General features: G+C 54.9%; 1 protein-coding gene and 1 non-coding gene across 10 annotated transcripts in view; both read left to right on the top strand.

Moving 5' to 3' along the window:
* Nucleotides 1-23,266, top strand: part of PRRC2B (proline rich coiled-coil 2B) — an 87,559-nt gene extending 64,293 nt beyond the window's left edge. For 2 of the 9 annotated variants that reach the window (XM_038548988.1, XM_038548994.1), the window contains 18 exons: nucleotides 2,462-2,678; nucleotides 3,360-5,420; nucleotides 6,564-6,760; nucleotides 7,348-7,493; nucleotides 8,106-8,247; nucleotides 10,037-10,119; nucleotides 10,615-10,803; nucleotides 10,943-11,140; nucleotides 11,588-11,674; nucleotides 12,439-12,543; nucleotides 12,695-12,887; nucleotides 13,714-13,811; nucleotides 14,758-14,885; nucleotides 15,465-15,705; nucleotides 18,513-18,692; nucleotides 19,304-19,395; nucleotides 21,509-21,590; nucleotides 22,888-23,266. In XM_038548988.1, the coding sequence (XP_038404916.1) occupies nucleotides 2,462-2,678; nucleotides 3,360-5,420; nucleotides 6,564-6,760; nucleotides 7,348-7,493; nucleotides 8,106-8,247; nucleotides 10,037-10,119; nucleotides 10,615-10,803; nucleotides 10,943-11,140; nucleotides 11,588-11,674; nucleotides 12,439-12,543; nucleotides 12,695-12,887; nucleotides 13,714-13,811; nucleotides 14,758-14,885; nucleotides 15,465-15,705; nucleotides 18,513-18,692; nucleotides 19,304-19,395; nucleotides 21,509-21,590; nucleotides 22,888-23,022 (4,574 nt within the window). In that variant the 3' untranslated portion in view covers nucleotides 23,023-23,266. Of the gene's footprint in view, nucleotides 1-2,461; nucleotides 2,679-3,359; nucleotides 5,421-6,563; nucleotides 6,761-7,347; nucleotides 7,494-8,105; nucleotides 8,248-10,036; nucleotides 10,120-10,614; nucleotides 10,804-10,942; nucleotides 11,141-11,587; nucleotides 11,675-12,438; nucleotides 12,544-12,694; nucleotides 12,888-13,713; nucleotides 13,812-14,115; nucleotides 14,177-14,757; nucleotides 14,890-15,464; nucleotides 15,706-18,512; nucleotides 18,693-19,303; nucleotides 19,396-21,508; nucleotides 21,591-22,887 lie in introns of those variants that run through there. The other 7 variants (XM_038548991.1, XM_038548990.1, XM_038548989.1 and 4 more) reach the window with 7 other exon arrangements.
* On the top strand, nucleotides 17,640-17,722 carry LOC119873481. The gene has a single exon (XR_005365071.1). It is a non-coding gene; the product is annotated as a small nucleolar RNA SNORD62 (small nucleolar RNA).
* Nucleotides 23,267-26,776: the final 3,510 nt, after the last annotated feature.

Here is a 26,776-nt window from a genome sequence, read left to right as displayed (position 1 = left end):
AGGGAGGCATATAACCCTGTGGCCTGCTGTGGGCTCATGGTGGGCTGCTTCCCACATTGCTGGTAATTTTGGATCGTGAGTTCATCTTCATAGAACTTTATTTATTGTGGGAATCCAGTATGGCTTGAATGGAGAGTCAGTTCCTCCAGGATGGTTTTATATCTTCTCCTTCCAGCCTAGAACCACCTGTTACTCTAACTTAGGAAATTTCTGAACCGCTGTAGGGGTATAAATCTGAACTTTCCTCCCACTAGACTGCATGAAAGCCTACACAGCCTAGCAGCAAATTGTCTTTCCCTAACTGGCCCAGGCCAAGACACAAACTTAGTTGTTCCTGTATGCTAAAGAGCATGTATTTTTAAATCTGCCTTGTAATTGAGGCCCTTACCCTTTGAGAGTCTCCATCTTGAGCAGCGTCCCAGTTATAGCTCTCTGCCTTACCCAGAAAAACGCCATCCCCTGTGCTGTCCTGTGTTGAAGAAGCCCATAGTTGCTGGGACTGACAAGTGTGTTTCCCTGCTCCTGTCCAGGAGGCACCAGCTTGTGGCACTGGCCTGGGGCTGTGGTTTCAAACCCCTGGGGGTTTCCCGTTTTCTTGGGAACCTCTACAGGTGAATTTTTTTTTTTTTAAGATTTTTATTTATTTATTCATGAGAGACACAGAAAGGCAGAGACCTAGGCAGAGGGAGATGCAGGCTTCCTGCAGGGAGCCCGATGTGGGATCACACCCTGAGCCAGAGGCAGACACTCAATCACTGAGCCACCCAGGTGTCTCTACAGGTGAAATGTTTGACACATTCTGCCCAGCATTTTTGTGGCAGAGAGTATTTGTGGTAGCAGGGTTTTTCAGGTAGTAAGAACTGCCACATTGCCAAAAATAAGCCGATGTACAGTATCAAGCGCTTTAGTGTGCCTCATAATCAGTATTTAATGAGTGGTATGTAATTTTAGAGTTCAGAGAGGGTCTCTACCACTTGACTCACACTATATGTTGGATTCCTGTATCAATGGAATGGCATTTGAACAGGGCACTCCATACCTACAAGAAAGCTTTAAACCCACTGGCTTAATTTAGAACCATTTTATGGCTAAAAGATGGGCACAACAAAGTGCATGACTGCTAATAAGCTTTGTGAAGAGAGTATCTGAAAAATCATATCTTTTCTCCAAGGACTTAGGCCCGATGAGACTTTTAATTTCTGCACTGCCTCCCCCTCTACCCTCCCCCACTTGATCAATATGGACAGAGAGGCCATGGGACCACACTTTCCCCATCCAGCTTATATCTGGTGGGGTGAAGTGTATGTCTCCCCCTTTAAAGATTTATTTGTTTGAGGCAAGGGGAGGGGCAGAGGGAGAGAGAGAATTTCAAGCAGGCTCGCCTCTAAGCATGGAGCACGATGGAGGGCTCCATCCCATGACCCTGAGATCATGACCTAAGCTGAAACCAAGAGTCAGTTGGACACTCAACTGACGAAGCCACCTAGGCATCCTGTTGTCTGTCTCTTTTTTTTTTTTTTTTTTTTTTTTTTTAATTTATGATAGTCACACACACAGAGAGAGAGAGAGGCAGAGACACAGGCAGAGGGAGAAGCAGGCTCCATGCCGGGAGCCCGACGTGGGATTCGATCCCGGGTCTCCAGGATCGCGCCCTGGTCCAAAGGCAGGCGCTAAACTGCTGCGCCACCCAGGGATCCCTGTTGTCTGTCTCTTAATCACCTCAGGCCAGTTAACAGTTTGTTGTCATATGTGGGTCTCTCTGCTCTCATTCATTGTACAAAACTGTGGAGTATTGCAGTCAATCATGGAGCTAGAAGTAGAAGGAACTGGGGCACCTGGCTGGCTTATTCGGTGGAGTATCTGACTCTTAATCTTGGGGTTGTGGGTTTGAGCCCCATGTAGAGTGTAGAGAGAACTAAAAAATAAAATCTTAAAATAAAAAAGGAACTGAAACCAAAATCCCTTCCCAAGTCTTCTTGCTTGAGTTTTTAAGCAGGCAGACACCAGCCCTTTGTCCACACAAGCACTCTGGGTTGCAGCTCCTCTTCCTCACATGTATGTATGCAGGAGACTTAAGGCATCTGTGCTTGCACACAGACCTTTGTGGCTGATGAATTGGCCCTTCTACGCCTTCTGCTGACAGGAGTTGCTCTCCAGTTAGTTTATTTCCAGTTTCCATTTGCCAGTTTGGTGGATTCTTCAACAAGGAGCTCTGAACCCGGGACCTCAGGTGGGCCAGGCCTTAGAATGGGTCTTTTGGACACCTCATATTGCAGGCATGTGTGCTTTCAGAGGTTCTGAGGTCCGAGAACTTGGTGAGCCCAGTGATGGTGAGCAGGTGGGGTGTTGTGTCCACATGACAGGGTAACCATTGTCTCCTCTGAGCCTCTGGTTGTCCCTGAGATTGGAGCATGGCTCTCTGAGCTGATACAGACAAGTTCTTTGCCTCTGCCTTCTTCAGGATTGATGAAGCCGCTGATGCCCCAGGATTCCCTCAGTGGGACTGGCTGTCGCTCTGAGGACCAGAACTGTGTGCCCTCACTGCAAGAAAGGAAAGTGGCCACCCTCGACCCAGCCCCCGTGTGGAGCCCCGAGGGTTACATGGCACTGCAGAGCAAGGGCTACTCGCTTCCCCAGCCAAAATCGAATGACACTTTGGCCATGGACATGCATGTCAGGTGAGATGAAACTTGGCCCTATTGGCCTGCAGTTCAAGGCAGAATCTCCGTGTCCTGCTTGCAAGGGGTTCTGGGTGAAGCTCTGTCCCCGGAGGCTTTGCCCAGAGGAAGGGCGGCTTTACAGGGACTGGCAGTGCCCTCCGGGGATGGAGAATGTGATGAGTTTTGCTTGAATGCCTCCGTATGAGAGACGATTACCTGTCGGCGAGACTGGCAGCGGCTGAGGAGAGGTCCTGGGTCAGAGGCAGATCTGTGGAACCTTGGGTCAGGGTGAGGGGTGGGTCCGGCAGGGTCGAGTGCCCGGGTCGTGGCTCCTTCCTGTGAAAGTGAAGCAAGCACACCCTGCTGGCCCAGTGCCCCAGACTCTCCGTGGACTCCCAGGCTCCAGCTTGTCATTGCACCGGAGGACCCCAGCTGTTCTGCCTCCAGGTGGCACCCTGAGTCCACCAGCAGCCACCGCATTCTTCACTCTGGACTCCAGGGGCCACCCAGCAACCCATGGCCCAGCAGCTCTGAGACGCGTTTAAAGATAGAGCAAATGTTGGTGCTTATGTTTTTTTTTTCTTTTTCGTTTTCTTTTTTAAAAAATTTTTTTCTTTTTAAAACTAAGCTCTGTGTTCAGCATGGAAACCAGGAACCAGGCTCCAATCACATTGACTGATTTTTCTGGTTCCTTTTCAGGAATGAAAGCTCTTACTCTGCCTCACCCGGAAGGTCAGGGGGCGTAGGTGCCCAGCGCGATCTCCTTGAGGAGAGAGGGGAGGAGTTCTTGAGTGCTTTTGACAAGAAGGCCCAAGCAGACTTTGACAGCTGTGTCTCTTCTCAAAGAATAGGCCAGGAGCTTTTGTTTCCACCCCAAGAAAATGTTCAGGAAGCAGGTGCTCCTGGGCGTCACACCCCAGACCTCAGGTGTTCCCCACTGGAGCCCGACTTTGCCCCAGCTGAGAAAAAGCAAGAGTATAGCAATTGGGATGTTAGCCATCCATCAGAGGCCACCGACACAGTCAACGGCATCGAGAAAGGGGCACTGCGGGAGGAGCCGTCGTTTAACGTCTCTTCCTGGGAGAAGGAAGGGAGCCCCAACAAACAGCCGTCCCTGGAGCCCGAGTGGACATCCGAGCCCCGGGGCCCCGGCAGCCAGCAGCAGGAGCAGACCAGCAGGACGCGGAGGTCAGGACCCATCAAGAAGCCTGTCCTGAAAGCCCTCAAGGTAGAGGACAAGGAGAAGGAGCTTGAGAAGATGAAGCAGGAACTGGGGGAGGACAGTGCCCGTGTGGCTAAGGAGAAGGGGCCGGTTCGCACGGCGGACAAGGACGAGGATGAAGAGAACGACCCCGCGCTGGCCAATTCCTCCCCCTCCCCCTTGGAGGACCAGGGCTCTGCTCGAGCTAGTTTGGGCCGCGAGGCCAGCAGGTGCGAAGAGGACGAGAAGCCCGACAGGGCCTGGGAGAGCAGACCCTCCCGGGAGTCGAGCGACACTCCCCCGACGAAGAGGAACAACTGGATCTTTATCGACGAGGAGCAAGCCTTTGGGGGCCGAGGACAGGCCCGGGGCCGGGGCCGTGGCTTCCGAGAGTTCACCTTCCGCGGGCGGCCTACGGGCGGCCCCAGCCTCTGCGGCGGGGGGGTGCTCGGGGCGCGGGGCATCTACAGCAGCGGCCAGAGGAGCGGCCGTGGCCGGGGGCTGCGGGACTTTGGGCAGCCCGAAGACTTCCCTAGGGCCAAGCCGCGGCGGCGGATCGCCAGCGAGACGCACAGTGAGGGCTCCGAGTACGAAGAGCTTCCAAAGCGGCGGCGGCAGCGAGGCTCGGAGAACGGGAGCGAAGGCTCGCTTCTGGAGCGCGAGGGCAGCACCCTGAGGAAGGGCGACTTCAGGGACTCCTGGCGCTCCAATAAGGTGTGCTCCGAGGACCCCGGCGGCCCCGAAGCCAAGAGCCGAGGCCCTCGCACCTTCGGTCGGGCGCTCCCTCCGCGGCTGAGCAGCTGCGGCTATGGGCGGAGAACCTTCGTGTCCAAAGAGGCCACCCACTGGCAGAGCAAGAGCCCTGGTGCCTCCTGGCCGGAGTATGGCTCCCCGGACACGTGCGGGTCCCGGCGACCTGCAGACAGAGACTGTGTCCCCGATGCCTACAGACACTCGGACTCATTTGGTGCCAGGGCCTTCGAGGACAGCCGCCCAGAGGACAAGAGGCCCTTCTTCCCTGATGACCACGCAGCCGACTCAGAGGGCGCAGAGAACCGGCCCTTCCGGAGGAGGCGCCCTCCACGCCAGGACAAGCCTCCGCGCTTCCGGCGCCTCCGACAGGAGCGGGAATCCCTGGGCCTGTGGGGGCCTGAGGAGGAGCCCCACTTGCTGGCAGGGCCATGGCCAGGCCGGCCCAAGCTCTGCCCTGGGGACAAGAGTGGGTCCCCTGAGCTCTCATACCAGAACTCGTCTGATCACGCCAACGAGGAATGGGAGACAGCCTCTGAGAGCAGTGACTTCAGTGAGAGGCGGGAGCGGCATGAGGGCCCCGGGGTCGAGCCCGACCCGCAGGTGGACGGTAGCCTGCCTGGGGCTGCCGTGGGCGAGAAGAAGGAGCTGGCCAAGAGGAGCTTCTCCAGCCAGAGGCCCCTGGCCGACAGGCAGAGCCGAAAGCTGGAGCCGGGGGGGTTTGGGGAGAAGGCCGTTAGGCCAGGTGGTGGTGACACTTCTCCCCGTTATGAGAGCCAACAGAATGGGACGCCTTTGAAAGCCAAAAGGTAAAACACAAACCCAACCCCGGGCTCTTTTCTGTTGCTGTTGTTCTGTTACTAAACCCGTTTTTTTAAGCAGCACTCCATGCATGCGTGTCCTGCCGTGTGTCAGGTGCCCCGACTCTGTTCCTCTGTCATGCTCCAGGAGGGCGACTGCCCACCAAGGCCATTATTTTGTGTGAGCGTCTCCATCACTTGCTCTTGCACTGCTTGTGTGCTTCTCTTGTGGCGTGTTGTTGTTGTGGTCCCCACCTTAGCGGTCCTCATGTGGTGGCTGCTCCAGCAGTGCCCCCAAAAGTTCAGCCTCCATATGTGCCTTGCTGCCCTGCTGGGGTGAGAGTCGCTACCTGTGCATGGCACAGTCTCCCAGATCCCTCTGCCCCGGGGCTGCTGTCACCCAGCATCCTGGTGGGCCGGCTGGCCTCCTGGCCCAGTAGGGACAGTGAGATGTGGCTCCGCTTCAGGGGTTGACCGCCTCGTCGGAAGAGTCCTGTAGTAGCCCAAGGGAGTGAGCTGCCTGAGGCCCCGTGAGCATCTCTCATTGAACCTAGAGGTCTTTCCGGTGGCTGGTGTGGTGGCTCATTGCCTGCAGGTTGCCCAGAATCAGGGAAAGGGGAAGATACGTGCAGGGAGTCATTTGTGCGACCTGATTTCCTGCTCACATGCAGGTCATGCCTCTGGCTGAGGAAGGCTGCTTCTTGCCTCCCAACCTCCTTAGAATCCAGGACTAGAAACCTGGGGTGGGATTAACTCAGAGCCCCAGAGAAGGTACCCTAAGAGGACGCTGATCCTTCTAGGTGTCAGGCTAGCTTAGCCTTGCTAGCCAGTCTCACGTGCCAGGAGCAGAAGGTTCTGAGGCTCTGCTCGGAGCATCCCCTCCGTTGTCTCTTTTGTGCAGGCCTGCTGAGTCTGGCATGTGGTGGGGAGTAACAGAGGTCCTGAGCCCTGGAAGGGGTGGGGGCAGAGTGGTTTTCCCCGTGAGCGGGCCGAAGTGCTGCTGGTGAGCAGCTTCGACTCAACAGAGGGGCTGCTGTAGGTCAGAGCGTTGTGTCTGTGTGCGTGCTGTGTGCACATGCAGATTCTCCTTTTTTTTCCCTTTCCTCAGCTTTTGGTCACTTCTGACCTAATGAAAACCTCCTTCCTTTATAGGTCCCCAGATGAGGCCTTGCCTGGAGGTCTTGGTTGCAGCGGTGGGAGCAGCCACTATGCCCTGGAGCGGGCAGCCCATGCCACATCGGACATCCCCGAAGCCTCCTGTGAGAAGGCAGAGAAGGAGGCCAAGCTGGCTGCTCAGAGGGCGGGTGAACAGGGAGAAACCATGAAACAGTTTGACCTGAACTATGGAAGTGAGTCTGTCTCCTCGCCTCTTCAGTGGGAAGAAGAGCCCAGGCCACTGAGGGCCATGGCAGCCTCTGTCGGGTTGCTGGGCTTGCCCCTTCTCTGAGCATCCTAGCCTCTGGGCATGTGGTGGGCTAAGTGCTAGGGCTGCCTTGGTGAGCAGAACAGATAGGATTCCTGCCCTCACATTGCTCACAGCCTTGCCAACCCCCAGAGTACCCCGAGGTGTCCTAGTTTTAAAGAGATTGGGAACTTGCTGCCCAGAGAGGCTGAGTGGTTTGTCCAGGTCATGCAACTGGTTAGGAGTAGAGCTGAGACATCAGAGCTTCTGTCTCCAGAGACTGTCTTCTTAACTGGAGTGCTCCTCAGGTCCCTGGTTTGGGATAACCGTGTGCTGAGGGGTAGTGGGGAGGGTGTAGAGATCCCAGCAGGATTTCCATAGACCCTGCAAACAATGCTCCTTGGAGGCATCAAGCCAGGTACTGTCCAGCCTTCTGAGCTGAACCATCCTTAGATATCAAGAGCTGATAGGGTTGCATTATCCTTTCTTCTGGTGAATGGAAACACTGTCTCTTCTTGTGAAATCTGGGTTCAGATTCCATCATTGAAAACTGCGGGTCCAGCCCTGGGGAGGAAAATGAGGTAGGCCCCATGGCGGGTGAAGGTTTCATCGAGGTCCTAACCAAGAAGCAGCGCCGTCTGCTGGAAGAAGAGAGGAGGAAGAAGGAGCAGGCTGTACAGGTAAGGGGTGGGGGGTGAAGGAGGGGAGGGTGGGCCTGCACCGAGACCCCCAGAGCCAGAGAGATGAGAGAGCTGTGAATTAAGCCCAAGATAGAAGAGGAGAAGGAGAGAGTGCTTACGTGGCATGTGTTGTGCCCCAGCACCCACCACCGCTGCTGCCCTGTGGGAGTAGGTGCAGCATCCCTCTTCTCAAAGCTGGTGATTTGTCTCCGGTGACAACAGCTGAAATGTGTCTGAGCAGGATGCACGCCGCTGTCAGCCCCTCCAAGCCCACCTTCCTCCCACCGCTCTGGCCTGTTTGGGATGAGATTTGTCACTCAGGGCGTCATGAGGGTCAGGGACGGACCCTGTACTCCAAGGCAGTCAGGGCCGGGCACTGTGCACTTGGCCCCTGGGAGTCTGTGTCCACCGGCCTGTCAGCCCTTCCTGGGATGGTTTTGTTGGCATTGCCATTTACCTGTGCTTGAGGTCTCAAGTGACCAGAGTCCCAGCACCTCCGGAGCAGTTTCTGATGGGGTGGTTTGGGGCCCCAGGGTCCCCTCTCTGGGAAGAACCTGTCATTCTTCATGCCTTATGTCTAGGCTGGACTCCATCACCATTTTTTCTGTTTAGGTGCCTGTCAAGGGGCGAAGTCTTTCCTCCCGTATTCCTCCTCGCTTTGCTAAAAAGCAAAACAACTTGTGCCTGGAGCAGAGTGACGTGACTGTGCCCGGAAGTAGCCTGGGCACTGAGATTTGGGAGAGCAGCAGCCAGGGTAAGAGTTGGGTGCTTAGGCTCAGCTCCTTGGCCCACAGCCATCCCCTGGGCCTGGGGTCTCTTGTTGGGGAGCATCCGGCTTTGGGCCCGCAAATGCACGTGGAGCTTTACCTGTCTCTTGCCTCCTCTCCAGGGCCACACTGTTAGAGGCCAGCTTAGCACCACTTGCTGCTATAGTCCCTGCACAGAAGGAAACTCTCCCTGCCTGAGACTGGGGGCAGGAGCACACCATTCCGTGTGTCTTGTGGTCTGGACAAGGAGAGGCCCTGCCCCTGACCAGCCAGAGTTGCTGGGGGAGATGGCCCGACTCCTTTGTCCCTGTCAGTTATCTTTTCTTACCTGTGAAAGAGCAACAGGTGACTGGTAGGGAGGAGAAGAGAGTCAGAAGCTTTCCCATCTGCACCGGCCCTGACCCCAGGGGCTTTTGTCATCTTCTCCTCAGGCTCTTGTAGCGAGATAGTGAAGGGATCTTACTTCTTAAAATACTTGTTTCCCTGAACTTTTAAAGATTTGCTTATTTATTTGACACAGAGAGAGCGAGCACAAGCAGGGGGAAGCGACAGGCAGGGGGAGAGGGAAAGGCAGGCTGTCTGCCAGGCAAGGGAGCTCAATTGTGGGACTTGATCCCGGGACCTTGGGATCACGACCTAAACTGAAGGCAGACACTCAACTAACACAGCCACCAGGCACCCCTGTTTCCCTGAGTATTTAAAATGAATTTCAAATCCAATGCTCTGGTTCTGGTAACTCATTTTAAAATACAAAACTTTTTTAATCAAGCAGATTGTTCTTCACTGCCTACTTTGGGCAAAGCCCTGTGGAGGACACAGGTGAATAAAACAAGGATGTGTGATGCCTCCCAGGGGAGCTTTGAGAAATTATCCACTTCCAGGGTGTTACACAAAGTAGCCGAGGCTTCAGAGCTCAGTGACTTGACCCCAGAGCCACATGACAGACAGCCACACTTCTGGGTTCTGAGTGTTGATTCTCTGAGTTTTACCACATGGCCTGTCACTTTCCTAGTGTTAAAACCTTGGTTCCAGCACATTGCAGAGTAACATTGGAAGATATCCAACTCTGATTGGAAGTATAATGATGACTAAGTAAAATATTGCCATCAGATGATTTGGTAGCACATGTGAGTGATGGTTATAACACTCTGAACATCCACAAATACCTGCCAGGTTGTTGCTCTGAGCAAACTAGACTCCAGCTGCCTCCACTCTCAGGCCTTTGCCACCAGGACTCCATAGCGCCTCATCAGCTGCTCAGACCGGGGGCCCCTGCACGGCTTCAGAGGGGCCCTGGATCTGAAAACAGCACGGCAAGTTTTGTGTACATAACATGGGGCCTGTGGCTTTGTGGGAATCTTGGCGTGGTCCCTGAGCTGACAGGAATTGAATAATACCTGCTTGAATCTTTGAAAGTCTTTGCGGGAGCTGCCGGCTTGTAGAAACGAATAGTTGGCTTAAATGAAAGCTTCACTTTGCAGGGGTAGCACTAGAGAATCTTCCCCAGTGTGAGTGAGAAGCTGCCGGCGTGCTTACTAGAGCATGTAGTCAACAAGGGAAATGAAGCACGTTTGTTAGAGTGTGTCTGAGGATGCTGGGAAGTTGGGTAAGGCTAGCAGACAAGCTCCTGTGCGTCAGATCTGTTCTCCAGCATGCTGTGTACGGGACAGGGAGGGCAGGGAGCAGCCTGGGGGTGTGTCAGCCACACCCGGGCTTGTTTCTCCAGCCAGGGGGTTCCTCTGTGATGCCCTGACTCTGTTTTCCTCCCTCGGGCAGCCCTCCCTGTTCAGGCTCCAGCCAACGACTCATGGACAAAAGCCGCCACTGCCTTCAATAGCACCGAGCCCGGCTCTGCTGAGGTGAGTGACTGCTGTGCTGCTCGGGGCTGTGTGTTTGCTCACTGCCTCTGTGGCCAGGTCATCCTGGGCCTCGGGTACCTGCTGCCCAGCCCAGCTTTCCCTCACCAGAGCCTGTGAGGCTGGCCCAGGGACCTTTGCCACAGGTCCTGACTCCTGATCTGGGTGAGGTGCCTGTGTGAAGGGAAGAGCGGTGAATAACCCTGGACAGTGAGCAACCGGGGCCTCATCTGCAAGCCTGTGGTGGCTGCTGGTCTATCAGACCTGAGTCACAAGGGGATAAGTTTGGCAGCCATGTCTCTGTTGTCCAGGGAATATCTTGTGGTTTCGATCACGTCTTCAGTTGTTGGGCACCATTGGCCGGTGAGGGCGAAAGTCTAAAAGGGACAGGCATGGGGGTGGATATGCGACTCAATCACGTGCTTGGTCTTGCTTCCTGGATGGTCCCATGTTGGAGTTTGGGGGTCAAGGCTCCTAAACTGTTTTGTGCTTGCACAGCAGGGTTTTAAGAGCAGCCAGGGGGACAGCGGCGTTGACCTGAGTGCTGAGTCTCGGGAGTCGTCTGCGACCTCCTCACAGCGCAGCTCCCCGTACGGCACTCTGAAGCCGGAGGACATGAATGGGCCTGGCCTGGAGCCCAAGGCCGACAGCCACAAGGAGCAGGCTCAGAAACAGCCTGAGCCGAAGGTAAGCTGAAGTCCACTCATGGGCCTGAGCCAGGGCAGGAGGGGCTGTCGTCCTGTCTTCCCCTCTTCCTGGGCTCAGAAGCTGGGGACTGGGGTCCTTCTGGTCTGTGTTTCTCAAGTGTCTCTGCTTTTCCACCAAGGATTCAGAACAAGGCTCAGGACAGAGCAAGGAGCACAGACCAGGACCCATCGGCAATGAGCGTTCTCTGAAAAACAGAAAGGGCTCAGAGGGGGCTGAGCGGCTGCAGGGGGCTGTCGTCCCGCCTGTTAATGGGGTTGAGATTCACGTGGACTCTGTGCTGCCGGTGCCGCCCATTGAATTTGGAGTCAATCCAAAAGTGAGGCTTGGATTATTTCCTTCCCTCCACCCCCCCACCTTTTTTTTTTTTTTTTTTTTAAGTACTTGGAGAGGAAGGGGTGGGTGCTGAGACAGGCTTGTCACCCAAGAAACAGCAGGGAGATGGGAGCCAAACAGTACTCTGGGGGAGCATGTTGGCGTGCTGGACGAGGCAGGTGTTACTTAGCTGCCTTCTAGATGGTTCTACTGACAGCAGCTAGGTTCTCAGGCTGAGCAGACTGGTTACCTTCAGTGTCTCCATCAGGTTGGTCAGTGGGCATAGGCAGGGAGCACAGAGGGAGTCAGAGGGTGGCATCTTGTTTTGGGTACCATCTGGTGATTGCTGTTCAGTCAGTTTTTTGAGTCATGGAGACTGTGGCTCAAATTAACGTGTGTCTCTGCCGAAAAGTGGGCCGGATGATCTCAATGGGCTCTTCCTCCTCTCCAGGACTCCGATTTCAGCTTGCCACCTGGTTCTGCCTCTGGTCCGGCGGGAAATCCGGTTGTCAAACTTCAGGATGCCTTGGCCAGTAATGTGAGTGTGTTTCCACCCCAAGCTCTGTTGTTCCTTACTCTGGCAGGCCCTAGAAAGAACAGAGGAAACCTCCCAGGGGGGCTCTGAAGCCAGAGGAGGGGACCAACTGCCTGACCCGAGTATGAGGCATGACACGTTTTTCTAGCTGGTTGCATGCCTTTGGGCAAGTTGTGTAAATGTCCCACATCCTGGTGTTGTGATCTTAAAATGGGAGAACATAATTCCTGAGGTCTGGCTTATTTGGCATTCTGTGATCCTCTGATCTTCCAAGGTCTGTGGTTACGTATGTTTGATAGTGCCTGGGACAGATGTCTTCATCCTGAGCAATTGCTCAGGATCCTTATAATACATCCATGGGCACTGGGCGTGTGTGGGAGGGTCTATTGGCCACATTCCTGAAGAAATGTTCCCAAGGGCCTCTTTTTTCAGTTTTTGGGTAGGGCAGCTGAGACAGGACCTGGGGATCTCCAGGTGAGGTCCTGCTGCCTCTGTGCTGATAGCTGATCACAGTTCTGCTGGCGCGGCTGCCCCTGCTGAGGTGGAGTGCTCCATGGGTGGGGGTGTGGGACTCACTCTCTGTGGGCTCTCATGGATGGAGTCTGTGAAGGCAGCTGTCTGGAGGAGACACACACGATCTCTGTGGCTCTGTGGCTGGCAGCTTCGTCCCCGACGTGTTCAGTGCATGTGACCCAAGCTGAAGGTATATTTTGGTGTGCTGTCATGTTGCATCTGTGCCTAGTCCACAATTTCTTGTCTCCTTCCAGGCGGGGTTAACACAGAGTATTCCCATCCTCCGGCGCGACCATCACATCCAGAGGGCCATTGGCCTCTCCCAGATGTCCTTCCCCACCGCCGACCTCACCCTGAAGGTATCACCAGCACAGAGCCGGAGGAGTGGGGGCGGGGGGGGTCGTCCCACCTTGGTGCCCTAGCTTGCACAGAAGCAGGAAGCACCACCCCCCCAGCTGTACTAGCCTCTGCTGCCCTGGTGGTAATTTTTCCACTCCCCTGGCTTCTCAGATGGAGTCTGCACGCAAGGCTTGGGAAAATTCACCCAGTTTGCCAGAGCAGAGCTCTCCTGGAGGCGGGGGCTCAGGCATCCAGCCCCCGTCATCTGTGGGAGCCTCCACCGGGGTGAACTATAGCTCCTTCGGGGGAGTTTCCATGCCGCCCATGCCTGTGGCCTCGGTCGCGCCTTCTGCTTCTCTCCCAGGTATATGCCACCCCTGGCCTGAACCAGCTCCGGGGAATCACTCACCTCCCTTCTCTCTCTCTCTCTCTCTCTCTCTCTCTCTCTCTCTCTCTCTCTCTCTCTCAACTTGGATTGCTTGACTTAAGGAGTTACAGAAGAAGGAACTTGTTTCTGGGTTGAATGGTCATAGCTTCTCAGGTGCTGCAGATAACTTGCCCCTTCTGCTTTTCTGCTCCCCTGCCCTGGGAAGCAGGCCAGGAGCAAGCAGAGATGGGGCTTTGAGTCAGAGCCAGGTCACATGCAGTGGCTATATCATCTCCGCCAGTGAGTGGCTTAGCCCTCTGCTGTGGTCCCTTCTCCATGAGAGAAGACTGGCTCTCCATGGGTTAGCTGATGAGATGAGGTCATACCTGGAAAGGGCTTTGTACCAGCCAGGCCCTCAGTAAGTGGTAGCCATTTTTACCACCGTGTTGGTGCCCAGAGGGAAAGGTGAGGGTTTGAGGGCCCAGCTACAGAGTCTCAGGAAACTGTTCTGATCCTCCACTGTGGACTCAGTGCAGGGGGACAGAGAACCCGGGGGCTGCAGTGGAGCCACTCCCAAAGGTGTGGGCCGGTGGGCCAGGGGTTGGGTAGGAAGGGTAGGCTGGAGCCTGCCCCTGCTCTGGGGCCCTGAAGCTGCTGTCAGTGGGTGAGTCGGTGTGGGGCTGCTGGAGTAAGGGGCCACCAGCAGGGAGCTGAGCAGGCTCTGTACACACTCCCTCCCGATTCCCCGGAAAAGCATGCACGTGCAAACATTTGGGAACAGTGAGACTTGATCCTATTCTGTCTTCTGGAATTCTGTTTGCAGGCAACCACCTGCCGCCTCTGTACCTGGATGGCCATGTGTTTGCAAGTCAGCCCCGGCTGGTTCCTCAAACGATACCTCAGCAGCAGAGTTACCAGCAGGTGATGATTGCAAGCCAGGCGGGCCTGGGCAGGGTGTGGTGGGGCGGGGGTGCAGCGCACAGTGGAGTTAATTTCTTCATTGATTTGTTCATTGTCTGGCTTCCTGTGTCCCTCACATGTAATGCCCAGCTCCCAGCCTGTCCTAGCAGCCAGGAAACATTCAGTGAATGAACACAGGAGAGACAGGGAAGAGGACGGGAGCTCAGTGCTCCAGACTCTCTGTCTCCCTCTCTCAGAGCTCTTCCTGTGTCCTAGCTGGGGAATTAGCTGAAACGGAATTCTCTTTGGTATCCTTTGGTATCAGGTATCCTTCTGATGAAGAGAAGAAAAGCCTAGACTCCCAGGCATGGATGCATTAGAAAGAGGTAGTTTTAGAAACGTGCAGGTGTTTGTTTTCATGCAGGATGGGCGTATTTTCTGTGCTGCAAGGGGCGGATTTCTGAAGTCTCCCTCCTGAAGCTGGAGTGGAGCCTTCTGATGGTCCAGCAGCCCACAGAACTGTGTGCCAGGACGGTGGGGCCCTTGGGCAGAAGCAGATTTGGGGACAGAGGACTTGGCCTGTCCCAACCTTTTTATGAAACATACTCTTAATTATTACATCATTTAGATTTACCAGATTTTGATCTTCACGTGACTGGATTGTACCGCATGTATTCTTCATGTATGAGTCCTGTTCACCATTGACATGCCTCTGTTGATAACCGTAGCTAGAATTCATTCTTGCTGTTGTACAGAATCCAGGATAGGAACGTGCCAGGGTTTGGGATTGTTACCCAATTGTTTGCTTTTTCCCAAGAGCAAGGAAAGCACCAGAAGGACATGTCCCAGTTTGCATTTGGGGCAGTGTTTGCACTGCCGCTGGACAGGGGGCGGGGCGGGGTGGGGAGCAGCTCAGAGGGCCCCCAAGGTCACCTGCCCAGTTACCTGCCTGGCTTCCCCTCCGCAGGCTGCCGCTGCCCAGCAGATCCCTCTTTCCCTTCACACATCTCTGCAGGCTCCAGCCCAGCTGGGACTGAGGGGCGGGCTTCCCGCCTCCCAGGCTCAGGAGATCTTCAGCTCCTTACAGCCCTTCAGGTGAGATGCAGCCAGGGACACAAGCTTCCACCTCTATGGCCTGTGAGCTGCCATTCCTCGCCTCTGCTTTGGGGTGGTTGGTGGGGGGAGGTGGTGATCATGGTCACTTCAGAGTCATTAATGACTCTTGCAGGAGCTGCGTGGGCTTGATGATGCTCCTCCGTGGGCTTTGTGTCTTTTTTCCACGTCGTCCTACCCCTTCACAGCCCCTCTCCATCTTCCCTTCCTCCTGCCTGCCTCCACCGCCTGCCTATACCCATGGTCTGCTCTTCCCATGTGTCTGAAGTCCCATGCCTTTAGCATCACATAGGTTTTCCTGTGCCTTGTACAGCCTGGATGTGTCATCTAGTGATGCTCAAACTGTGGCCCCTGGACCAGCAGCATCCACACCATCTAGGTCCATGTTACAAATGCAGATTCTCAGGCTCTGTCCAGACCTTCTGAGTCAGAAGCTTGGGGTGGGGGGCGGCTAGCAGTGTGGATTTTAGCAAGCCCTCTGGGGGATCGTGCTGCGTGCTTCTATTTGAGACCCACTGGTGTGCTCCTACATCTGACCCACCGTCTGTCTGGCTTTTGCAGATCTCAGGTGTACATGCATCCCAGCCTGTCACCACCCAGCACCATGATCCTCTCTGGAGGCACAGCCTTGAAGCCTCCATACTCGGCGTTCCCAGGCATGCAGCCCTTAGAGATGGTGAAGCCCCAGTCCGGCTCCCCCTACCAGCCCATGAGTGGAAACCAAGCCCTGGTCTACGAGGGCCAGCTGGGTCAGGCTGCGGGCCTAGGCGCCTCCCAGTTGTTGGACTCCCAGCTCCCACAGGTCAGGAATTCCATCTCCCCTGCCCAGCACACTAGGGCCTCTTTCTCTTGTGACTGTTTTTCCTTTTTATCTGTCTCTTGATTTTGCTGACTTATGTGCAGCTTGTAACCATTGTGATTGGTCCTTGGGCTGCTAGAACTGGGGCTAGGTCCTCTGCCTCTCTGGAACGGTCCTGTCCTATTTATCCCCTGAGAGCACTGCTCCTCCCACAGCCTCTCTCCCGCCCTCATCCTGGGGGGCTTGGAGATGGGGTGCATGTTCTCCTGGCATACTAATGCTTCTGGACAGCTCTCCCTCTGTTCTCCCCAGAACCCCAGCCCTGGAGCCCATACTGTCGATGGCTCCACTGGCCTCCATGTTACTGTGAGTCCATATTATGAATCCAGCGTTTGGCTTCATGTCTTCCTCTCCTGTGACCGTCAGTAGTATTGGACAACTTTGAGGGTCGCTCCTGGTTCAGTCTCTCCAGCATAGCTCCTGTTGTAACTGCTGGTGGTTTTGATGTGTGTGTAGATGATAGCCTGGTCTCTGTTCCTCGGCCCCTTGCCACCAGGGCTCCGCGTGGGAGCCCTGTCGGGACTTGTCAATGCCAGAAGCTGTACCTTTTCCACCATCTCAAGTTTAAGGGTTTTACTCATGCCCACCCCTGCTCTGCTAGCTCTCCCTGCTAGCGATGCAGCTCTGGCCACCTGATCACCTTCTCCTGTGGGCTCACTTCCCTGCCAGCTTATCGGTGCTGCCCATTGCATTTGTCCTTGTCCCCACTCCAATGCTCTCACTTAGGTCCAGGCCTGTGTCTGCACAGCTGTCTGTGCCTACAGAAAACCAGACCTGCTTGGGCTATCTGCTGCCAGGCCCCGACAGCCACCCTCGGGAGTCTCCATGCCCCTGAACTCGGGCCCCATCAATCTCCAGCCTCCAGTGCCCGTCTCAGACTTGCAACTTTCTCCTCACCACCCTCTACCTCTACCCTGTCACTAGAGAAATAGAAGCAGTGATGAAACAAGAGATCTTGTACAAAGCACCGCCTGAGGGCTTTCCTGCCACAGGGGTGGGCTGGCGGAGCTTGGGGAAGGCCCTTCCAGCCAGGCTCCAGCTCCTTCCTACGTACATCACGTGTGCTGTGGGCACAACGAAGGGCCGTACCCAGCCAACTCTATTATTCCCCTTATTAAAAACACAAAACCATAAAAATTTTTTAAGGACACCAGTCAATTCCTGATGGTTATTCTTTACCCTCATCTTGCTGACCCATCCGCAGCATTTGACTCCGGGATGCTCCTGACACCTGGAGTCATGTTCTTCACTCTGTTCATAGGCGCTGCCATCCTGGCAACCCCTTCTTCCTCACCTGTGTGGTGTGTGATTTCTTGGTGCCCCCTAGGCTCTGCCCTCCAACCTCTGTCTAGTCCTATGGCTTAAAGTCCCATCAAGGGACTTAGGTCTTCCCAGTCCCACCAGGTATTTATTTTCTCACCTGTGGGCTACCCGTCTCCTCTGCTCTGGTGTCTTAGGGCATATCAAACATAGTGTGTGAAGGCATCAAGTCCAAAACCTGATTTTTCTCCTGGTCCTTCTGGCTGTCTTATCTATGTCACTGTAGGTCCCCATGTCCCCTCACATCCCCTCTGATCCTTCAGCGAGTTCCATTGGCTCTATCTTTGGAAGGTATACAGAATCTAGCCACTTCTCATTCCCTCCACACCCCACCCTGTCCAGGCTCCTGTGGGGGTTCCTCCCAGATCTCTTGGCTCTACTCTTGGGCCCAATGATCTGTTCTCAACATAGCAGCTGAGGTTCCCCCTAAAACACAATTTTGGCCATACCACATGGGGAGCCAGTGCTCCAGAAGCGTAGTAACATCCTCCTCTTCGTCCCACACTCTATTGTGTGCAAGGAGGAACGTGGGGTCTTGAGGCTCTGGCTGCCACTCGTCTCCGTGATGTAATTCCAATAGATCCTTCTGACCCCCCCGTGGACTCAATGCAGGGGGATGAAGAGGAAAGTGACTGAGAGACAAGTGGCGTCCCTGCCTCAGTCCTGAGGCACCCCCCTGTCCTTGTCACCCACCTGGTGCTGGACTTGAGAAGTGGTCCCTTAGAGCTTGCTGTCACCATTCCCCTCTCCCCCATGTTCTGCTATTATAATAGTCTTCAGAAGGATCCAAGAGTCTCCAGTTCCAGGAACCCTTTACCCCAGAACTCAGTTGAGTTTTCCATACCCTTTAGAGGCAAAACAATAAAGGGGTTTTCCCTTTTTTGCCTTGCAAAGCAGTATGTAGATAGAAATCCATCCAGTGTTCGTGTTTGGGGACTTGCTTGGACATTACCTCCTAAGAAGCCTCCTGACCTTCCCTAACTCTTCCCCGCCCCACCCCCCCAATACATAAGGGGCTTGTTGCCCGCACTCCCCATGTTGGGTCTGTGTCCAGTATGACGCTCTGTCCTCTCTGCTCCCTGGGTCTGATAGTGTCCTGGTGCTTCCCTTGGGTGCATGCAGCCCTCTGCAGCCCTGGAGAGGAGCCACTCCTGTCCCCTGTGAGCATGTTACAGTGTAGCACCTGCTGGCACGGCCCTGAGCTTGTCTTCTCCACCTGCTGGTTCCAGCAATCAGACTTGCCCTACTTCTGAGGGTATTCCCTAGCAGAAATCTAGAGCCTATATTGCTGTGCAGAGGCCACGCTTTAATTCTCTTAAAATGAGAACCTGCAGTATAATGTGTGTCCTCTCCTGGGGACACATGTAAACAGTAGTTCGTGGCTTTCTCCTCAACATCCATTCCTCCTCTTGACTGTCCCTGTCGCCCAGCAGCTGACGATGCCGCTGCCTGGCTCCCAGCTGCCTCTGCCGCGGTACGGCTCCGGGCAGCAGCCTCTGATTCTACCACAGTCCATCCAGCTGCCACAGGGGCAGAGCCTCTCTGTCGGGGCCCCCCGAAGAATCCTTCCACCCGGCTCCCAGCCTTCGGTCCTTAACACCAGCAGAGAGGTAAGGAGGACTCTCGTGCCCGGGAGAAACCTTGCTAGCTAAGTCAGGAAGTGCTGTTGGGGCAGAAAATTCCAGAGGTTGGGCTGCAAGCTAGCTCTTGGCCTCACCAGACCACTGGTTTCCTGCTCGTGGTGAAGTCTTCTAGGAACCCCATGGCGCAACCCCTCCCCACCTTGGTTCAAGCTAGCAACATGAGCCGACACCCAGAAGAGAAGGGAAGGGGTGTGTGGTGGTGATGCCTGGGGCCTCTTGGCTAGGGGAGCTGTGGGGCCGTTTCAGAGACCGTCCCAGACATCCCCATGGAGTGTGTCTAGGGCTGGGGTCCAGGCTCTGCATTCCTCCCCGGCTTCAGGGGCTCTGCTGATGGCCATCCTGGTGGTGGTGCACAGTCCTCTCTCCCCACCCCACTTCGAGAGAACAAAAACAGGATGGTCCTTGGTTCCAAGAAGCCTCTCAAGCCTAGATTGGAGGGGGAGGGGGAGTGCAGTTTGCTTTAGGTGATCCCTTTCCCTCGCTGGAAATTCTCAGTGTCTCTGCACGAGGGTGGTTCAGTGAGGGCCAGGCAGCACAGGGCCATCAAATGACCACTCATACCTTTGTGGTGTCTCCAGTCCTCTCAGATGGAGATGAAGGGCTTCCACTTTGCCGACAGTAAACAGAATGTTCCTTCAGGAGGCTCTGTGCCATCACCCCAGACTTACAGGTAAAGAAATGCCCTGGGTGGGGGTCAGATGCTGCATCACCAAATACTTGGTCTAGATGGGACTCCATGGTTCAGAAGAGTCGGGGGCCCAGGGAGAGCCATGGGAGGGCACTGAGGCAGGGTCCTCTTTGAGGCCACATGTCACTTTGAAATTTCAATACTGGGACACTTTCATGTTTTAGTGAACCATGTTTTAGTGAACTAGCAGAGTGATTCTGCTTTTAGTCATCATAATAAAATGTTCTGGTGTGGGAGAGCTTTCTGGAAAGGTAGTAAGCTGATGTTTTAATAGTGTGAGGCCTGACCTGACTGCTCACGGCTTTCCCACCAGATTTTACAAAGGATTTGCTGACCAGGAAGGTGTACTCCCTGGAAGGCGAGGAGAATTCCCTTTCCTGGGGCTGCAGGCCCCCTGCACTGGCCCTCTGGCCCCATGAGGGCCTGTGGCTGCTGGCCTTGTGGGGCCATGTGGACTGGCCCCTTCTCTTTGCATCCTTGGTCTTGGTCTCTGCCTCTCCAGTAACTAACTGTCCCAGGTCCCTTAGCTGGATTGGGAGGTGGCTTTGCATGAATCCTGGTGTGGAATTACTTATTATACTAGAAACTCAAAGAACCTCTGGCCTTACTGACCTATTTGCCCCTGAGGAAGAGTGGCAGGGATGGGGAGGCAGCATGCTCTGGCCCGGGGCCCATGGGCAGGTGCGGTTGGCTCTTGTTACACGTGGGAGATGCTTGGAGCATCCTCCTGTTTGTAAGCAAGCAAAGCAGACGTGTGACTCATGGCGCTCTGTGAGAGGTGAGCGGCCCGGCTCCAGGGCGCCCCGAGGACCCTCTAGGGGCGTATAGCTGCTCTCCGAGTGGGGAGCACGTCTGCAGATCAGAGCATCATCTCCGGTCTTGCAGCTGTGGCCACTCTGCCCTGCTGCTCTTGAAGTGTCGAGGCTGGGTCCTCATCCGTCCCGTCCATCCCGTCCTTCCCATCATTCCATGCTTCCACCTGCATTTCCAGAGGCATTTGTGTGATGTTTCCCCCTTTCCATCATCTTTTCTATTACTTTACCCTTTGGCTTCATTTATTTTTGTTCATTAGTTTGTTTTGTGTTGTGACCATATTTTTCACATAGGCCAAAATAACAGAACTGTATGAAAGATACAGACAGCAACACAGAATGATGACTGTAGTCTGGAATAAGGAAGGAAGCTCTGTGGATAAACAAATGCTGTCAGCCCCCTGTCGCCATGGGTGACATTGAGCTGCATCTGGTCCCAGAGGCAAACCAGAGCACAGATGCTCACACAGCAAGAGTTGCCCATGTCTGTTCAGGGTAGGGACACAGCAGTGGGCTCTTTGAAGAACGCGTAGAACATAGAAGCCTTCACGAATAGCCTCTGTTTTGTTGGGGTTGTAGTGGGGGGAAAATTGGTGTATTTTTATAGAGCAGTGTTTCCCAGGTTTTCTGGAAACAGGGCTTCTGAGGTGTGCCCTGCCAAAAAAGGGTTCCCTGGTCAGATATTTAGGGGTGTGCTCGTTGGGATCGTGGTGCTCGGCACAGGGTCTGAGCTCCCCCACTGTCCAGGGTCCCGATGAACTCCCGCACACAGCACTTCTCAAGCTTTTGACCACAGAATCTTTCTTCCACATAGCACCTAGGCAACATCCAGGAGAACTGGTTGTCTGGTAAACGGATACATTCAGGAAGATGTTCTGAAAGATTTTTGTTCCTTTTGGTTTCTCTTTCCACTCACCCTCCCACACACACTGTCTAAAAAAGTGAAAACTCTAGGAATAAACTTGGCACCATTCTGAAATCAGCTTCGTAGACCATTTGTCTGGGTCACAGAGTCCCATCGGTCCAGACCCTCCAGGCCCAGAGAGACGGGTAGTCCCCATTCACTCGTCCGGTCAGTATCTACCCACAGCTGGGGCTTCGGCCCCTGTGCCCTTGGGTCTCTGCGAGCTGCTCTGGTGCCCCCTGCACCCTGGCTGTCTGAAGTCTTGGCTTTCCTCCGCTGGAGAGGGCGCCGCCCAAGCCAGGGCCGCGCCGTGTGCTAGGCTTGACTCGTTTTCTCTGGCGACGCATGTGTTCTCACCCCCTGCCTTTGGTTTTTTCAGGCCTAGCTCTGCTAGCCCCAGTGGGAAGCCCTCTGGATCAGCAGTTAACATGGGCTCTGTGCAGGGACACTACGTTCAACAGGTAGAAGATGGCTTTCCAGACCCTCCAGCCCTGGACGCTTAGGCCCGTCTCCAAGCGCCAAAAGAGAAGGGACTGTCCAACCCGTTTGAGTGCTCCTCTTATAAAGAGAGACATGCCCTAGCGCTTAGAGCGTGGCGCCGGGAGCCGGCAGCCTGAGTCCCTCCTGGCCAAGGCATTTCTCCTCTGGACGGGCGTCTGGATCCTTCCTTGTCCTGCAGAGAAGGAAGGATGTGGATTCCTCTAAGGAGGTGGCACCAGAAGGTGGACTCTGCCTCCCTAGTGATTTGGGCTGTGAAGGCGCTGGGACTCGGTTAGGTCTGTGGGTCAGCTGTAGAAGCCGCGTGTGTGTGCGTGCGCGTGTGTGCGTGCGTGCACGTGCTAGCTCTAGTAAGTGCTGTGTCTCGTCTCTGTCTCGGCTGGGTGGGAGTACATGTGGAATGACGCTTTCCCATTTTGCAACAAAAGGGGCTTCTCAGTGTCTCTGCCTTCAGGCACTGTTCTCGGCTGCCACTCTATAAAACGTGATGGGGCTCCGGAGCTCACACATGTCAGGCGTGGCTTTTTAATAAAACCGCATTCCTGGCTGGTGGAGGCGGAACTTTGATCACTCCTTACACTCCTCCTAACTTGGTTCCCTGGAGGGTCGTTCCCTGAATTGCTTGGACCGAGCTGCTAAGTTTCCTTGCAGAGTTCACACCCTGGTCAGGGGCATAGTTGAGCCCAGCCACTCTGTGACACATCCCCTGTGCAGAGCTGCAGGTTAATGGGACCCTGACTGGGGATCTCGAGGCCAAACTAGGGTCCTGGGGAAAGGTTTCTGGAGAGTGGGAGTCAGAAGGGAGTGGGGGTTGAAGATGAGGGATGGACCAAGCCCAGCCAGTGGTCCCGTGCCCCTCAGCAAACATTCAGGTGTTCTGACTTATGGGGTGTTGGGGCTGCTCCAGGGCTTTTTCCCCTTGGGCCAAGGGGTGCACTGATTTGAGAAGGTCCTTCTGGTCAGCCTTGGATGTGCTGCTCCTGCAGAAACCCGTGGGCATCACAGAATGCTTCCCAGAGGACCCGGCATCTTCCTGCCTCTCTGAACCACTGCCCTCAGCACCCATGGGAGGGGAGAGAGCAGCTCACGCCAGTGTCCTTCCTAGGGGAGGGAGTTCTTTGGTTTGCTCCTTCCACCAAAGGATGGGCTTCTTAGGGTAGCTTTTCTCTGTGACTCATGAGCAGATGGGAGTGGTGAGAGCTGTGTGTCCAGATGGACATTTCGGCATAAGGGTAACTGTCCCCATTCATCTGTCCAAAGGCCAAACAACGAGTGGATGAAAAAGCCAGCCTGGGAGCCGTGAAGCTGCAGGAAGCCCCCTCCGCCACCTCCCAGATGAAGCGAACTGGAGCAATCAAGCCTCGGGCGGTCAAGGTGGAAGAGAGCAAGGCCTGAAGGTGCTGGGCCACGCCTCGCCCCCCTGAGCGCAGGGCTGCCGCTCGGCCCTGACCTCTGACGCAGCCAGACACGCGGACATCTTGGAGATCCACCGTCCAACCACCTGGCCCGGACTGAGAGACCTTCCTTCCCTTGTCCACTCCTGAAAGCTCCATTGTCCGACCAGCTTGCCCCCGTGGATATGTGGCATTGACCTGCTCGCTTTAATATGAAGCAAACAAGCAAGCAAACTGACCCTGTCCCCACGTTGTCCCCGCCTCCTTTCCACCGTGACCGTGGAGTGACTCAAGCCTTTGTGCAGGCCAGAAAACCCGCCCCACCCACCCCACCGCCAGGGTGCTTTCTGGCAGCCCTTCCCTTCCCTTTTCCTTCCCTTTTCCTTCCCTTTCCCTTCCCTTCCCCTTCCCTTCTCCTTTCCTTCCTTCCCCTTCCCCTTCCCCTTCCCCGTTCCCTTCCCCTTCCCCTTCCCCTTCCCTTCCCCTTTCCTTCCTTCCCCTTCCCCGTCCCCTTCCCCGTCCCCGTCCCCTTCCCCTTCCCCTTCCCCTTCCCCTTCCCTTCCCCCTTCCCCTTCCCTTCCCCCTTCCCCTTCCCCTTCCCTTCCCCCTTCCCCTTCCCCTTCCCCTTCCCCCTTCCCCTTCCCCTTCCCCTTCCCCTTTCCCTTTCCCTTCCCTCCCGGCCCCAGGCACAGTGGTTTGGCAGCAGGGCCATTTTAGTTTGAGGCTTTTTGTTTTAAAAAGCAGCTAAAAGTTTTTACAAAGGAGAAAGGAAAAGAAAACAAAAACCGAAGCTATGTGTGCATAGCTGAACTTTTATACTTCTTCGCCACCCCCTCCCTCACCCCTTCCTTCCTCTGTCCCAGGACCACATTTCCACCTGTCCCCTGCCTGGTCCACTGGTCTGTCACTGCGATTCCTGAACAGGACTCTGAGGCAGGTGTCCCCCCGTGCGCTCTTAGTGAGTGGGTCAGCCGGTGCGGGTGCTCGCAGGAAACGTGGAGGGCTTGCCAGTGGGCAGCTCCTTGCTCGGGAGAGTGACTGAGAGGGAAGTTAGGTCAGTGTCACGGTGGGTTCCAGCCCCTGGCCTGATAACCGCTGGAGTTTAGGGGCAGCCCAGTGAAGCTGATGGCGTTTTTAGCCTAAGAATGACACACAGTTTCTGTCCTGGACTCTTCTAACGCCAGTGGACATGCTGACCACGGGGCACCTAAGGTGAATCGTGGAGATACAGAATCACTGGTGTTTGCCAGTGTGGCCCGGACGGTGCGAGCTGACCGCCTCCATGTCGGGGGCTCTGACACCCAGGGGGCTGCCGTGTGACCCGCACGCCCTTCCTTGAAGCCTTCTGTGACATACCCTCCTCTTTTCTTCCTGAGGCTGTCTCCTTCTTGTCTGGATCCCTCTGTCCTGCCACCTTTCATGCAGCTCGTCCCTGGAACCTGTGAGGCCCCTTCCCTTGGGGACAGGGGCGCGAGGACGGCTGTCTGCTGGGATCTGTAGCCGAGGTGTGCGGCTTGGAAGGCTGCCACCAGGGCTTCCTTTTTCTCCTTTTCTTCGCTCCCACTGGCAGACCCAGGTGGTTGGGACAGAGGGGCCTGAGCTGGGCGCTGGGTGCCCATCTTCCCAGACGGCCGGGGTGGGGTCTGCAGGGTGGGGGGGTCGCAGGTCTGACCGTCGTTCTGCAGTGGCCGCTAGCAAAATGTTTGTGTGAGCCATTTGATGCTGGGTTTTTGTTGTTTATTTTTAAAATAAGACCCAGAAGGAAATCGTCCCTGATGTTGTCATTCCAAGGATAGGGGAAGGGAAACCTGCAGGGTGTGTACATGCTCTTCAGAGTAACTAACCAGCCAGCCAGTCCTTAAACTAGGTGCTGCCTGCCACCAGCGATGGCTCCAAGGAGGACCAGGCTCAGAGGACAAGCAGTAGGTGAGTGGGGACGAGCCCTGCACAGTCCAGCCTCAGGGCCCCTACAGGGGTGTGACGTCCTGTGGTTTTGAGCTCTGTGTCTAGCGTACAAGCTGGGTGGAGAGAAGCGCCTTAGGGACGGTGTGGCACCCATAACCTTCTGTCGTTCTTCCCTGCTTGAAGGAAACGGGGCACACCCTGCCAGCCAGAGTGCCAACGTCTGTGGGGAGGGTGGGGTGTCATCCGGAGAGGCCCAGTTTTCTTGAAAGTTGCTCTAGTGCTTCATCTGCAGCTTTCTGTGTCCCTTTTCCTACCTCCACCCTCAGACCTTGCTTCTTACTAGCTGGTCATCTTCAGGCCTGAAGCTTTATTCTGAGGTCCTTTTACCAAGGGCTGCTCCCTTGAGTTGCCTGCGCTCACCTGCCCTGTGTGCTCATCTGCTCTTTCTCTCCCCTGCAAGTGTGTGACTGCTGTCCCTGTGACCACCTGCCCTGCCTGGCGCTCCCCTCTGCTGCCACCTGCCTCTTTTGCCCGGCTCCCCCTGCGGGAGCCACACACATTCACCACCGCCTGTATGTTCATAAACATGGCCGGGCCCACACACCTAATTTTGGTGCACATTGTACATCAAAAAGGAACAGAGGTTTTCTCATTTTGAAATTCAACAGAACAGCCCAGGATGCTGTGACAAACTCAAGGTGTACCCTTCAGGTGAACCAGCCGTCAGCGTGTCAGTACTTCCTGTTTTGAGAAAAAATAAAAACAAAAGGTCACCTGTTCGCCAGCCCTTTTGTCCACCCCTGTATTTTCTCCTCCCCCTCCCCAATAAAAACAAAAAACACTAGAATTTATTTATATGTATTGATGTTGTAGGTCTAGGTGAAAAAAGTAAATGTTTCACTGCTCTATTTATATATAATGTCTGAATTATTCTGTGCAGGAAAGGCCAGGAAATTGCATGTGAAGTTCAGTGCATTCACCACCTCTGTGTGCCCGAGCTGCAGTGTCTTTCCCACTAAGATACAGGTTTTAAATTGGGCTTGGGGCAGAGGGCCTGTCCAACCCCCACCCCCACCCCCCGCCCCCCATCCCTTCCCCGGTCTGATGAAATGCAGTTTGTAGTGCAGAGAGGTTTTAAGGTGCAATATCTCTTCTTTTCATGTGGTTTTAGAACCAAGCTCAAGGTAATAGAGCTTAGGGTCTTCTTGTGGTTTCAAACCCCCATCCTCAGAGCACACCTCCCTGCAGAGGCCTCTGCCAAGATGCCACGGGGCCTTTGGTGGGAGCAGGTAAAGATGACATTTACCTTTCTGCTGCTTCTGAGACTGATGGCAGGGGGAGGTGGGTAGTGTCAGAGCCCCCTTGCTGTCCCTTTGTCTCCCTCCTGATGCTGGCAGTTTGGCCCTGGCCATTGGTGGTACAGCCCGTTGCGCAGCAACCAGTAACCCTGCAGTAGTGTCTGTCCAGTGTCACCTACTCAGTGGGGTGAAAATCCCAGAGTGGGGTCGAGTACACCCCCTGGAAACTTCTCTGCCAGTTATATTTGGTCTGGTTTTCTTTACTGTTGCTTCCCCCTTTTTAATCCACATTATTACTGTTTTCAAACTCAGAATTCATTCACTTCTGGCTCTGGGTTCCTTATAGGGAAGACAGAGGATGACTTACACATTCAGAAATCAGTTGATTGAGTTCCAAAGCTGTGGCCATGCCAGCCACTTCTAGGGAATATTGGGGAATCTTGTTAAATATTGACTTTGGGTCTCTCCAGCTATGCCCTCGCCCTCCTGTCTTCTGGATCTGCCCTTGGGATGGGTGATGAGGTTTGTGACTGGTGCTCAGGGCCCAGGAGG

This window comes from Canis lupus, chromosome 9 (assembly GCF_011100685.1).
Source record: "Canis lupus familiaris isolate Mischka breed German Shepherd chromosome 9, alternate assembly UU_Cfam_GSD_1.0, whole genome shotgun sequence".
In the NCBI taxonomy this organism is placed as follows: domain Eukaryota; kingdom Metazoa; phylum Chordata; class Mammalia; order Carnivora; family Canidae; genus Canis; species Canis lupus.
Note: the sequence above shows the minus strand (reverse complement) of the source record. Positions and strands in the feature narration are given on the sequence as shown.